Below are 14,793 nucleotides of genomic sequence, written 5' to 3'. Positions count from 1 at the left end.
TGGACAGTGTCTTGAAACGAGGATATAAGATGAACATCAACAAAAGCAAAACGAGGATAATGGAATGTAGTCGAATTAAGTCGGGTGATGCTGAACGAATTAGATTAGGAAATGAGACACTTAAAGTAATAAAGGAGTTTTGTTATTTGGGGAGCAAAATAACTAATGATGGTCGAAGTAGAGAGGATATAAAATGTAGACTGGCAATGGCAAGGAAAGCGTTTCTGAAGAAGAGAAATTTATTAACATCGAGCATAGATTTAACTTTCCGGAAGTCTTTTCTGAAAGTATTTGTATGCAGTGTAGCCATGTATGGAAGTGAAACATGGACGATAAATAGTTTGGACAAGAAGAGAATAGAAGCTTTCGAAATGTGGTGCTACAGAAGAATGCTGAAGATTAAATGGGTAGATCACATAACTAATGAGGAGGTATTGACTAGAATTGGGGAGTAGAGGAGTTTATGGCACAACGTGACCAGAAGAAGGGATCGGTTGGTAGGACATGTTCTGAGGCATCAAGGGATCACCAATTTGGTACTGGAGGGCAGCGTGGAGGGTAAAAATCATAGAGGGAGACCAAGAGATGAATACACTAAGCAGATTCAGAAGGATGTAGGTTGCAGTAGGTACTGGGAGATGATGAAGCTTGCACAGGATAGAGTAGCATGGAGAGCTGCATCAAACCAGTCTCAGGACTGGAGACCACCACAACAACAACAACAACAACAACAACAACAACAACAACAACATCTTCTTTAATGGGAGTTATGTTCATTGCACTATCATGCGTTACTTTTTTTTGGAAAAATGTATTCTTCATTTAGATTATGAACCTCTGTCGTTCTTCCAGTATATAGTTGTAACTCCTTTGTTATATAATGTATCTGTTCTTGTGTCAGCATTGATCTATTTCAGTAAATCATTACTTTCCGGGAAGCTAGTGCGACACTTACGCCCACAGTTAACGTATACACCTCTAAACTGTTAAGAATGGCATTATCGTTTGTGTAGAATGAAAATCGGGGCTCCATGATCGAAGGTTAGCAACGATAACCGCTAGAGCCCGAGCTGCTGTCTCAATGTAAACTGCTACGAACAAATACAAGGAATACTAACCACTGAATTATTACATGTATTGATGAAACACCTTTCTGGTGGAGACAGGTCCAACGATGCCCACAAGTCAAATTAAACGCATCAGAAGAACGATCTCCGGCGACCTGATCGATCTTGTTTGTTTGTAGCAGGCGCGTGTAGCAGAATTGCGGAAAATGTAGACGAACAGCGCCGATTATCTTGCTCTACGTTGATGTGGGTAGCTACTGCACGTTTTAACGTGTAATTTTTACTGTGAAGACACACCAGAACGATTTAACGAAGACAAATGGCACTTAATATGGCTTATGGTTTTAGTGACAGCTTCTTTTTCTTGTGTGTCTGTCTCGCATCAACGCAGGTTCGGTATGGTTATTCACGGATTAGCCGTTCCTGTCGCCACCCCACAAGGCAGTCTGCAGGTGTATTCAGATCCCCACCGATGTAGACGACCTGTATCGTGAATTGCGCTTTATAGTCTAAGTGTTACAACTTATGAGCTTAAGCTTTGTCTGGTCTCTGTCGAAGTGCGTAGATTAGCGGCTTGTTATCCGTGACAATTGTAAACTGCCAACCTTCAAGCGTATGACGGAATTTCCTTATGAAAGCTTATGTTGCATACATAGCTCACTGTCGCATAAAGACCGGCACTGCTGCACTGGAGATAGTTCCTGTTACGGGCTAAAATCAAGCGCCGGCACGCCCGTCAGGGACCATAGAGCAGAGAGGGCTGTGTTAAGACGTCAGCCAATTGCAAGCTGACAGACCCATCTCCAGGAAGACAACGCGACAGCAGTGGTCCCTTTGTGAAGAGGATATAAGCGCCGCGCCTGTCAGGTCGCGGTTAAGTTGCACAGCAGCTTCAAAACTTGCAACTTGAATAGAAGCATCAACTTACTTGCAATGTCTATGAAACACGGAATTGGAAATTGTTATACTGAGGAGAACTCTTATTTTGTCCGTCTCCCTTTGCTTGCAACACATCTGTGTAACACAAATTTAAGTATTTTAATTGCTCATTTTGTAATAAAACTCATTAATACGATTTGTTTGAATGCTGTCTACCGATCAGAGAAAGTAGATTTCCTAGACACCCCATATTCGACGACTAAGATGGATTTAAAGGTTTCCAACTAAAAAAAGCTGCCAGTATTGGTCTATTTGTTGCTGAAGTGCAGTGCCTATTACACTTACAGATGCATCAGCCTTTGAAGTGAAAGAGATTTGTGGAACAGGGTGTGCTGTAAGTGCAGACTCAGCGACACAAGTCCTTCCCGTTGTTAAATGCAGTGTCTGCTTCACTCGTCCTGTGAAATTTTTGACTCGGTTCTGCAGAACATCGTAAGAAGTCATTTAGTGGGGCAGCCAGCAGCATGTGGTTGTACATGAAGAGGCGATAAAAATTACGAAGACTGGGAAATCTTCACAAGTCACGAACTATCAAAGGGTGTGGGAAATTATGATTTTCGCTCTCTCCTGCAACGGCGTTACTGATATGGGCTAGGAATTAATTTTTTCTACTCCAGACACGCACTTTGATGGGTTGATGAGTAAACCATGTGAATGGACGCGAGCAAAGTCGTAGATGTTTCGCATCGGACCTGGACATTATCAAAACATCATCAACACAAAGCAGAAGCTGAGATCACGCATGACTTCGTCCATAAAATACTGGAAATGAATTCGCAGTTGCGAATATGGACGACCATCATTTGTTTAATGGAATAACGACAATGAAAATGTTCCGGACCGGGACTCTAGCCATGATTTCTCGGTTATCGCTGCAGTCGCCGCAGTGCCTGTTCCCTCCGTCATGCGGTGGATCGTAATTCGGAATAACATAGACACTGCAATATCGTTCCAGCCATAAAACATTGGAAGTCTGGGCAGCGCTGCATAATTCAAGAAGCATTCTTCTGATCTCACAACAGGTCGGGTGGAACACTGACGGTGGTCTTAGGTATGTTTGCCAGGAGAACGATTATTTTGTACCAAGCTCATACAAGTCATTTGTGGAGACAGCGTGTTTATTGTGGAAACTAGATGAGAAATCTTCAAAGTGCAGAACAGTATACGTACCGGGTATTGTTCTGGTGTCAAGTTGCCGGTAATCACCACATGGGGAGCCAGCCGTTGGTCTTGTCTGGAACTACATGGGGAGAATCGATCCCGCCGCTGTTAGATGAACGACAGATCCATTGGGCGAGCTCAAAAGTAAACTCTCGTTTCGTCATCTTCAGTTTTTCGAGTGGTAACCAACGTCATCGATTTTCATGGCGTTGTTAGAAAATAATTAAGTGTTGGCAGCTGTATAGCTGCTGGCATAGGTAACTTAAATAGTGATCTCCGGGAACTGTTTAAGGACTTATTAGTATGGAGAATCACTTATGATCAAGAATACGGCTGTGTTGTGCGCAGAGCGCACACGTGCACGGTTAGCTAAGTTAGTGGTTGTATGAAGGAGGCGGTGGAGAATGTCTGACAGAAGGCCGTAAAATGATAAGGAGTCTGCTCCAAGTATATAGTATACTACGTCTGCCACAATGAATTGCCACACAAACTCACGATGGAGAGCTAAGTTCAGCGTGAGTGTCACACGAACATATGTCTTAATTGTGGAACCAATGGCAGCCTAGAGGCGACAGTCATCACTGCTACAGCTACACAGTCGAGAAGACGGGTAGACAGATACATCGGCAGCTGTGCCCACTAGACACTGCAAATCTGTACGGTGTTAGGTGACAAACAGTCGACGACTGCAATGTGGGGAGCCCGCCGTAGTTACTGACTTCCAGCCATATTTCCCGTCTCACAAGTGAACGTCATTTTCGAATTTCAGAGCCATATGGTCAGTGGTAACACCACAGCTTCTCGTCTGAAGGTGAGCGGCGTTATTGACGACTAGAATTTTTTGCGTTTGATGAGCGGCGACTTGTCGGTCGGCTCGCTCTATCTATCTATCTATCTATCTACATGGATACTCTGCGAATCAGATTTAAGTGTGTGGCAGAGGGTTCATCGAACCACCTTCACAATTCTCTATTATTCCGATCTCGAATAGCGCGCGGTAAGAATGAACACCTATATCTTCCCGTACGAGTTATGATTTCTCTTATTTTGTCGTGGTGATCGTTCCTCCCTGTGTAGATCGGTATCAACAAAATATTTTCGCATTCGGAGGAGAAAGTTGGTGATTGGAATTTCGTGAGAAGATTCCATCGCAACGAAAAACGCCTTTCATTTAATGATGTCCAGCCCAAATCTTCTAGCATTTCTGTGGCACTCTCCATATTTCGCGATAATACAAAACATGCTGTCTTTATTTGAACTTTTTCGATGTACTCCGTCAGTCCTATCTGGTAAGGATTCCACACCGCGCAGCAGTATTCTAAAACAGGACGGACAAGCGTAGTGTAGGCAGTCTCCTTAATAGATCTGTTATATTTTCTAAGTGTCCTGCCAATAAAACGCAGTCTATGGTTAGCCTTCCCCAGAACATTTTCTATGTGTTCCTTCCAATTTAAGTTGTTCGTAATTGTAATACCTAGGTATTTAGTTGAATTTACGGCTTTTACTTTGACTGATTTATCATGTAACCGAAGTTTAACTTGTTCCTTTTAGCACTCATGTGGATGAACTCACTCTTTTCGTTATTTAGGGTCAACTGTCACTTTTCGCACCACTCAGATATCTTTTCCAAATCGTTTTGCAGTTTGACCTTCTGATGATTTTATTAGTCGATAAACGACAGCGCCATCTGCAAACAGCCGAAGACGGCTGCTCAGATTGTCTCCCAAATCGTTTATATACGATAAGGAACAGCGAAGGGCCTATAACACTACCTTGGGGAACGCTAGAAATCACTTCTGTTTTACTCAACGACTTTCGTCAGTTACTACGAACTGTAACCCCTCTGACAGGAAATCACAAATCCATTTACATAACTGAGACGATATTCCACAAGCACGCAATTTCACAAAGAGCCGCTTGTGTGGTACAGTGTCAAAAGCCTTCCGGAAATCCAGAAATATGGAATCGATCTGAAATCCCTTGTCAATAGAACTCAACACTTCATGTGAATTAAGAGCTAGTTGTGTTTCACAGGGAGGATGTTTTCCAAACACATGTTGACTGTGTGACAGACAGTTTTCTTCGAGGTAATTCATAATGTTATAACACAATGTATGTTCCAGATCCTGCTGCATATTGATGTTACCGATATGGGCCTGTAATTTAGTGGATTACTCCTATTACCTTTCTTGAATATTGGTGTGACCTGTGCAATTTTCCAGTCTTTGGGTACGCATCTTTTGACGAGTAAACGGTTGTATATGATTGTTAAATATGGATCTAATTCATCAGAATATTATTAAGTGATTTAAGTTGCTTTACTACTCCTATGATATTTATTTCTACGTTAGTCATGTTGGCAGCTGTTCTCGATTCGAATTCTGGAATATTTACTCCGTCGTCTTTTGTGAAGGCATTTCGGAAGGCTGAGTTTAGTAACTCTGCTCTGACAGCACTGTCTTTGATAGTATATCGATTGCTATCGTGCAAAGAAGGCATTGATTGTTTCTTGCCGCTAACATACTTCACATATGACCAGAATCTCATTAGATTTTCTGCCAGGTTTCGAGACAGACTTTTGTTGTGGAAACTGTTATACGACTGAGATGCGTCCATGGCGAAGTGGACTGAAACACCAAAACGCAGCAACCATGTAACCCTACGAGTCACCGACACTTCTTCCAGCAGGGGAGGCAACGTCACTCTCAAGAAACTCCGATAGTTCCGGCCTGTTAGGCGACGTGGAGGGGAAGACTGGTCCCAAAATACGGTCAATTATTATCCCGGCCCACACATTCCAGCTATACCAATGCTAATGATTCGCTGTCACCAAACCACGGGCGTTTTGCATACAGTTCCATAGATGACTGTTTTGAAAGTTGACGTTACCACCCCGCGTAAAGATGGCCTCATCTGTGAATTGGATCAAATCCCGGATCCCTGGTTGCCTGTTGAAGAAAGCAGTAGCAAAACTGCTTCCCATGTGGAACATCTGTCGCTAGTAAGCCCTGCACACGCTGTAAGCGTTAAGGCTAGCCGGCACGGTAGCTCAGCGTCTTCGGTGAGAGAGCTGGCTGGTCTCTGTAATTAAAAAAGAAACTGATTGAAAGGACCAACAATGAACTTCAACGGATGTCATGTGACGTCCGTAACGACCAAATACGACAAACAGCAACGAACAAAACGCAAAAAAAGTAAAAAGAGGGTAGAGGAGCCGACAAAGGTTCAGGGCACTCCCTTGTTCTTGGGGTGAGAAAGGCGGAAGAATCAGGAATGATCAACGGCATGAGGACGCAGAAATCAATGCAAACCATTGCATTAACGACACACAACGTTCATCCACATCACATGTGGCCAGTAATTGAGAAAGTGTCATGATGATCTCTCCTTTGCCAGGAGATTCCGTAATAGTAACCCAGTCGCATGTCCGGGAGGGGACTGTCAAGGGGGAGGTGACCGTGAGAGAAAGATCCAATAACCAACGAAAGGATAACGTTCGAAGAGTCGCAACATGGAGTGTCAGAAGCTTGAACGTGGTAGGGAAACTAGAAAATCTGGAAAGGGAAATGCAAAAGCTCAATCTACGTCAATGAAGTGAAATGGAAAGAAGACAAGATTTCTGGTCAGATGAGTATAGGGTAATAGCAACAGCAGCAGAAAATGGCAGAACGGGAGTAGCATTCGTAAAGTATAGGGAGGTAGGGCAGAGAATGTGTTACTGTGAACAGTTCAGGTACAAATGCTGACGTCGCAAGCTGAAGGTGAAGACAGAAAGAAAGTATTTGAGGATATTGAAAGGGTAATGCAGCGTGTAAAGGGAGGTGAAAACAGAAATGTCATGGAGGACTGCAATGCAGTTGTAGGGGAAGAAGCAGAAGGAAAAGTTACAGGAGAATATGGGCTTGGGACAAGGAATGAGATAGGAGAGAGACTAATTGAGTTCTGTAATAAATTTCATCTAGTGATAGAGAAATATTCTGTTCAAAAATGACAAAAGGAGGAAATGCACTTGGAAAAAAAACAAGGTGATATGGGAAGATTTCAGTTAGTTTACATCATGGTCAGACAAAGATTCCGAAATCAGGTACTGGATTGTAAGGCGTAACCAGGAGCAGACGTCGATTCAGACTACAATGTAATAGTGATGAAGAGCAGGCTGTAGTTTAAGACATTAGTCAGGAAAAATCAATACGCAATGAAGTGGGATACACAAGTATGCTTGAAGTTCTCTAAAGCTATAGATACAACAATAAGGAACAGATCAGTAAGCAGTAACGTTGAAGAGGAATGGAAAACTCTAAAAAGGCCAATCAGGGAAGTTGGATAGAAAAACATCGGTGCAAAGAAGGTAACTGCGAAGAAACCATCGATAATGGAAGAAAAACTTCAGTTGATAGATGAAAGAAGGAAGTACAAAAATGTTCAGTGAAATTGAGAAATACAGAAATACAAGTCGCCGAGGATGGAAATAAAGAGAGTGCAGGGGGACTAAGACGAAGTGGCTGCATGAAACATGGGAAGAAGTCGAAAAAGAAAGGATTGACGGAAAGACTGACTCAGTAGATAAGAAAGTCAAAAGAACCATCGGTGAAATTGAATTCAGGGGCGGTACCATTAAGAGTGCAACGGGAATTCCACTGTTAAATGCAAAGGAGAGAGCGGACAGAAGGAATAAGTGCGGTGAAGGCCTATATGAGGGGGAAAACTTGTCTGATGTGATACAAGAAGGTACAGGAGTCGATTTAGAAGAGATAAGTTATCCAGTATTAGAATCAGAATTTAAGAGAGCTTTGCAGGACTCAAGATCAAGTAAGGCAGAAGGGGTAGATATTACTAAAATCATTGGAGGAAGTGGCAACAAAATGACTATTCACTTTGGTGTGCAGAATGTACGAGTCTTGTGACATACCATCTGATTTTTGGCAAAATATCTGCCACACAGTTCCGAAGAGACAAGTGCGAGAATTATCGCACAAATACCTTAACAGCTAATGCATCCAAGTTACTGACAAAAATGATACACTGGAGAATGGAAAAGAAAATTGGGAACATATTAGATAACGATCAGTTTGGCTTTAGGAAAGGTATCAGAGAGGAAGTTCTGATGTTGCAGTTGATAATGAAAACCAAACTGAAGAAAAATCAAGACATGTTCATACTATTTACCGACCTGGATAAACCGTTCGACAATGTAAAATGATGCAAGATGTTGCAAATCTGGAGAAAAACAGGGGTAAACTATAGGGGGAGACAGCTAACTCACAATAATACGAGAGCCAAGAGGGAATAGTAAGAGTGAACGACCAAGAACGAAGTGCTCGGATTAAAAAGGGTGTAAACAGGGATGTAGTCTTTCTCCCCAATTGTTTAATCTTTACATCGAAGAAACGGTGATACAAATAAAGGTTCAGGAATGGAATTAGAATTCAAGATGAAAGGGTATCAATGATACGATTCGCTGATGTTATTGCTATCCTGAGTGAAAGTGAAGAAGAATTACATTATTTGCTGAATGGAATGAGCAGTCTAATGAGTACTGAATATGGATTGAGAGTGAACCGAAGAAAGGCGGAAGTAATGAGAATCAGCAGAAATGAAAACAGCGAGAAACTTAACATCAGGAGGGATGGTCAGGAAGTACATGAAATAAAGGAATTCTGCTACATAGGCAGCAAAATAAGCTATGACGGACGGAGCAAGAAAGAAATCAAAAGCAGAGTGGCAAAGGGCATTGATGGCCAAGAGAAGTCTACTAGTATCAAACACGACTTAATTTGAGAAGGGAATTTCTGAGAATATACGTTTTGAGCACAGCACTGTATGGCAGTGAAACATGGGCTGCGAGAAAGACTGCGTAGATGTGGTACTACTGATGAATGTTGAAAATTAGGTGGACTGGTAAGGAACGGAATGAAGAAGTTATGCGCAGAATCGGAGAGGAAAGGAGTATGTGAAACACACTTACAAGGAAAAGGATGATAGGATATTTGTTAAGACATGAGCGAATGACTTGCATGGTACTAGAGGGTGCTGTAGTGGGCAAACACTGAAGAGGAAGACAGAGATTGAAATATATTCAGCAAATAATTGCAAACCGAGGTCAAAAAGCTCTTGATTCGAATACGGAACCACTGTGTACAACGCTGTATCACATACACTACAAAGTGAGTCAGCAGGAGAAGTGAATGGGACACAACATTACCAATGACTATGGCAGCAGAGAGCACTAGGGCATGACGTGAGAGGAACAGTGTCACCGTCTAGTAAGAAACCATGCATACTTTAACTGTGGCTGGGGCTCCATGGTACAGCGCGTATTAGACCGCTGTGTCTGTAACAATGTATGATTAAATAAACGGTCTCTAGCATGGATACCATATATTCCCAGACGTAGGTCATTAGACATTTTTTGTTCCGTATCCTCTCATCCTTCAATCCCTAGAGTTTGAACCCGCCAAGGCTGAAACATACATGACAATTTAGAATCCTATTTTTACACGGTTTGACTTCATGCTATGCAGCAGAATGAGGGGTACATCGTGTCCACATCACATTTTGTTCTCTGCTTTTAATCTCTTACCAAAGTAATGTTTTTTGTTGTATATCTGTCGTCGGTTCTGACTATGGTTATCATATAGACGAAATCGGTAATTCTGTTCCAAAAATTTGCGATGAAACAGTTAACTACCACTACCCCAAGTATATGCTGCTGACATACGAAATTCATCTTTTAGCATTTGTTTACTAACAGCCGCTCACATGGTTGGAGATGACATGATGTTAGGTAAGTAAAGAAGACGGCTACAGAAAAAAAAAAGAGCAGAGGAAATATGTTGCAAACTGCACCAATAATTGCTCAAACATGCTGTAACATACAATAAATAAGGCAGTATTAAAGCATCAATAGAAAGCTGTACTGCAAAAGCGAATTGTAAAAATGTAATAATGTTTTACTGTGTAGAACCATGCCATTTTCTGCATGTTTTAGATGATGGTGATATTCGTCGCGGGAACTAGTTTGGGATAATAAAGAAATAAACGAATAACAAGGTGTTTCGCATCAAGGCGGACTCAATTTCTGATATTACTGTTTTTCTACGCAAACACATGAAAATGGAACACTTCCAAGATAATGTTATTGTTAAGCATAATAGCGGGTGATCAAGAAGTCAGTAAAAATTTGAAAACTGAATAAATCACGGAATAATAAAGATAGAGGGGTACAAATTGAAACACATGCTTAGAATGACATGGGGTTTTATTACAACCAAAAAAATACAAAAGTTCAAAAAATATCCGACAGATGGCGCTTCATCTGCTCAGAATAGCAATAATTAGCATAACAAAGTAAGACAAAGCAAAGATGATGTTCTTTACAGGAAATGCTCAATATGCCCACCATCATTCCTCAACAATAGGTGTAGTCGAGGAATAATGTTGTGAACACCACTGTAAAGCATGTCCGGAGTTATGGTGAGGCATTGGCGTCGAATGTTGTCTTTCAGCATCCCTGGAGATGTCGGTCGATCAAGATGCACTTGCGACTTCAGGTAACCCCAAAGCCAACAATCGCACGGAGTGAGGGCTGGGGACCTGGGAGTCCAAGCATGACGAAAGTGGTGACTGAGCACACGATCGTCACCAAAAGACGCTCGCAAGAGATCTTTCTACGCGTCTGGCAATATGGTTTTTTTTTCTTCTAATAAAACCCCATGTCATTCCAAGCATGTGTGTCAATTTGTACCCCTCTATCTACATTATTCCGTGGTTTATTAAGTTTTCAAATTTATACTGACTTTTTGATCACCCGGTATTATGTACACTATATGATCGTTCTCCAGATGGTCATTTTATGGCAAATTCTATTCAAATGCAACCAATGTGATTGATGTCCTGCCGCTCAGTACCGATCACTTGCTCGAAATGTTTTTTTTTTCTTTACTTTGCTTCTGAACGAAAATTTATTAGGAGATGTCTAAATAAATGGGACATGCCATGTAATTATTACTAAACTTAGAGGTATTACATAGAAAGGAGATGGACGGCTTGAGGAGAGAGCGGAAGGTTCAGATGGTTCAAATGGCTCTGAGCACTATAGGACTTAACTTCTGAGGTCATCAGTCCCCTAGAACTTAGAACTACTGAAACCTAACTAACCTAATGACATCACATACATCCATGCCCGAGGCAAGATTCGAGCCTGCGACAGCAGCGGTCGCGCGGTTCCAAACTGTAGCGCCTACAACCGCTCGGCCACTCCGGCCGGCAGATCGGAAGGAGATAGAGGGGGAGTGGAGGGGGGGAGAAAGCTGATGCAGTGAACAGGACTTATGTAAGCGGCAACTCGCGACTGTGGGAGGTGATTTAATGAGGCGTGTACCTCCGAGTCGTCGTCGTTGCTGGTGAGGCTGGCCGAGAAGAACGGCAGGACGCGGCTGAGCGCGCGGCGCGGGTCGCTGTGGTTCCTGCGAACAGGTGTGTGGCTGCGGCTGGCGCTCGGCGAGCACTCGGGCTCGGACGCCAGGCTGTCGGCATCGTCGCGGCAGCCCGAGCGGCGCGGCTGGCCGCCAGTCGGCGGCGCGCTGTCTTCGCTGATGGTGGGCAGCGGCGGCCGCGCGGCGCACTCCTCCTCCAGCTCGGACACCGAGGGCAGGCTGCAGGGGTCGAACGCCAGCTCCGGGGTGGCACTGCGCCGGCCCCTGTGCCCGCTCGACACCTTGCGGGCGGGGCCGCCGTCCTCGCGGCATCGATCTGGCTCCGCGTCTTTCGCCTGTCTCTGCCAGCCGCGGCTCTTGCCGTCCTTCACCGCGCTCGAACCCGCGTCGGACGCACTCCACCGGGGATGGCTCCTCTCTGCGGGAGCCTCGCTGTCGGCGCCCTCGCTCTCCGCGCGGTAGTCCGTAGCGCTACAATCCTTCGTCGGAGCCGGAGAGTCTTCCCCTGATGCGTGACCACTCCACAATTCGTCCTCCATAATCCAGATGTCACTCGCTAAAGAAGAAATGTCGCTGTTTATCGTGTTGAAGTTTTCGTCACTGTCGAAATACGTAGCCGTCGGAAGAGGGACGATATCGGAGCAATTTGGCGCTGTCGAGGGCACGTCCGGCGTCGCAGCCCCGCAGCTTACTTGAGCAGGTTCTGTGTTTCCCAGAAGCGCGATATCACTTGCTGTGTTTCCACTAGCAACCTGTCCTCTAGCGTCACCGAAATATTCACTACTGCCGATCTCGTTGGCGACTGTCTTGAGATGTATTCCAGAAAGAGGTGGTGAAGCCGTTTCCATGTTTCTGCTTGTGCCTGTCTGTACATGATCACCACCCTGAACAGACGCTGTATCGAGAATGCTTCCACGAATACGTCCAGCAACTGCAGTCGACATTCCTAGCACCTCCACAGTCAAATAATGTCGTTTCTGATGCACCTTATCGTCGCACAGACAGGCCTCAAAATATTCGCTGGACCCAGCGCGGTTCGGGGTACAACCTGGGCCACAGGCTCCCCGATAATCACTTTTCGTCGAAACCTCGCCGGTAACCTGCTCTGAGAACTTCGATGCCGTAGCGACGCTTACAGCGGTGGCAGCGGCGGTGGCCGACATGACGGCACTACCGAGAGCTCCGTATTCCGTCAGATCGGCGGCAGGTGCCGGACGGATGACGGCTGAAGCCCCCTTGAGCAGGGCGAAGCCGGCAGCAACCGCCTTCCCAGCCGGTGACTGCACAGTGGCGTCTCCCGGTTCCTCCGGAACAGCCGTCACTCGGAACCTGCCCCTAGCGCCCCCGGGTGCGCCAGAGGCGCTACCGCCGTTACCCCGCGACGAAGCCAACGTGCAACGCGTCCTGTCGGTCGGTCGATCCTCCACTGCGCCGCTCTACACAAACATTTCAATTATAGCAGCCCCACCGCCGCTACTGCCGCCGCCGCCGCCGCCGCCGCCGCCGCCACCGGCTGCCTGGCTCCACCGACTTGGCTGGCACACAAGACTTCTGTCCCATACCGGCTCCCCGGCGATAAACAACGTTTCGAGTGTCGCGCCTTGTGCTCTCTTCGGCGCCGAAAGCGCGACTCTTTCTTCACCGTCAGTATTCCTCGAGATCGGGCGCCGTGGTCCGGCCACCACCTTCTGACCCTCTGGACCGTCTGACGGAGCAGCAACGACCGTTAAAACGCCGTCCTTCATCACCACGGCAAACGACGCCCCAAAACCCGACACCGTCGAATGTGACTCGCGTTTTCGTGACAAACGCGCTCATTATGAAAACAGAGAGAGTAAACGAGCTGAATCTAGGGGCTTTCCCGCCAGCTCCTGACCGCTAAACGCCGGCTCTGGCACGGTGCCTATAGGGCCTCCCCACTTCGTTCGGTCTTCCCCTCCCTCGGGCGACGACGCTGCCAAGACGCGGCCAGATGAGCAAAGAGGAGACACACTTCGAGATTAGGCTCCCACTTGGTTCTGGCGCTTTTAAAATTAGCCTCATTGGGACAAACGTTCCTCTTAATTCAGGGCCGAAATGATGGGGTGAAAGCGGGAGGATGAAAAGCACTAGGCCAGCACTGGTTACATCATAAGGATCAGACCCGCCCTGCTTTACATATCGGCACGCGGAGTGGCTTTCATTATCTGTCCCATCTGCCAGATGCCGCCTACCGAGTTATTTAGAACGCCTACGTACTGGCCGCCGCGCGCCACAAATAAACGGAGAAAAGTGCCGCGGATGACCCTCTCCGGCAGCCGTGAAGCTTGTGCCCGAGTCACTCTGCTTGCGCCATCTCACGCAGGTCTTAAAGCAGAGCCTGCAACGGCCCGAGATCAACAAACAGCCATGCTCGAGTTAATAATACGTCACTTAACTGTTCTAGTTATTCGGCAGAAGGGAGTTTTGAGCCTCTTTATGGTAATGTTAATTTTCTTCTACTTTCGCTAAAACTAGTAATGACACATTCCGACGCAGAGACATATAATACCTTAAAGGCTGCGCCAAAGATTAAATTGAGAGGGATGTAGAACATAATCTCTGTAATGTTCATATTGGATTATCTTTTGTTTCATACTCCAAGAAGCAGTTAAGATACACTTTCGATTGTTATCTTGTAGGGGATGGAGGTAATTTTTTGTGTGTCGGAAAGGCAGCCATCTTGTTAGTATTTATGGTTTCTGCGACGAGCAGAGGAAGTCTTATTGTCTTGTGAATAAAAGAATAGTGAGAAGTATCTGTTTTACGAAAATTATTTAAAGCGACGTAGCATTGTATTCCTTGGTTTCCACAGTTTTCGTGAAGTAAACCGATGCCGAGGTAGAAGATACACACGGTCAACAAAGAGAAGAACATTGATGGCGACTAATGAATTAATATTGTGACAGAAGGACTAATTCTACGTCTAAGGTGAGAACACTGATTAAATCCACAATGACGTACAATTAAAAAATGCAATTAATCGGAATTGTAAATTATATTACAGGCAAATTTCACGCAGCACTGAATTTGTTTGCATTCATGCCGGTCAATAACAGTCCGTAAAAAAGCCTTTCAAAAATTCTAACGTTAAAGTTCCATAATTTTTTTCTCTTTTCAAAAAATCAATAAATTTAATTTTTTTTATTTATTTCACCACAAACTACAGACGA

The 14,793-nt window shown here is 44.8% G+C and overlaps 1 protein-coding gene across 1 annotated transcript in view; it reads right to left on the bottom strand.

Moving 5' to 3' along the window:
- LOC126346894 (uncharacterized) overlaps positions 1-13,024 on the bottom strand; it is a 482,372-nt gene extending 469,348 nt beyond the window's left edge. Inside the window, exon 1 of the mRNA XM_050002226.1 lies at positions 11,548-13,024. Coding sequence (XP_049858183.1) covers positions 11,548-12,765 — 1,218 coding nt within the window. The 5' untranslated portion in view covers positions 12,766-13,024. The remainder of the gene's footprint in view (positions 1-11,547) is intronic.
- Positions 13,025-14,793: the final 1,769 nt, after the last annotated feature.

Source organism: Schistocerca gregaria, chromosome 1 (assembly GCF_023897955.1).
Source record: "Schistocerca gregaria isolate iqSchGreg1 chromosome 1, iqSchGreg1.2, whole genome shotgun sequence".
Taxonomy (NCBI): Eukaryota; Metazoa; Arthropoda; class Insecta; order Orthoptera; family Acrididae; genus Schistocerca; species Schistocerca gregaria.
The sequence above is the reverse complement of the archived record's forward strand: the minus strand, read 5'-3'. Positions and strand labels throughout refer to the sequence as shown.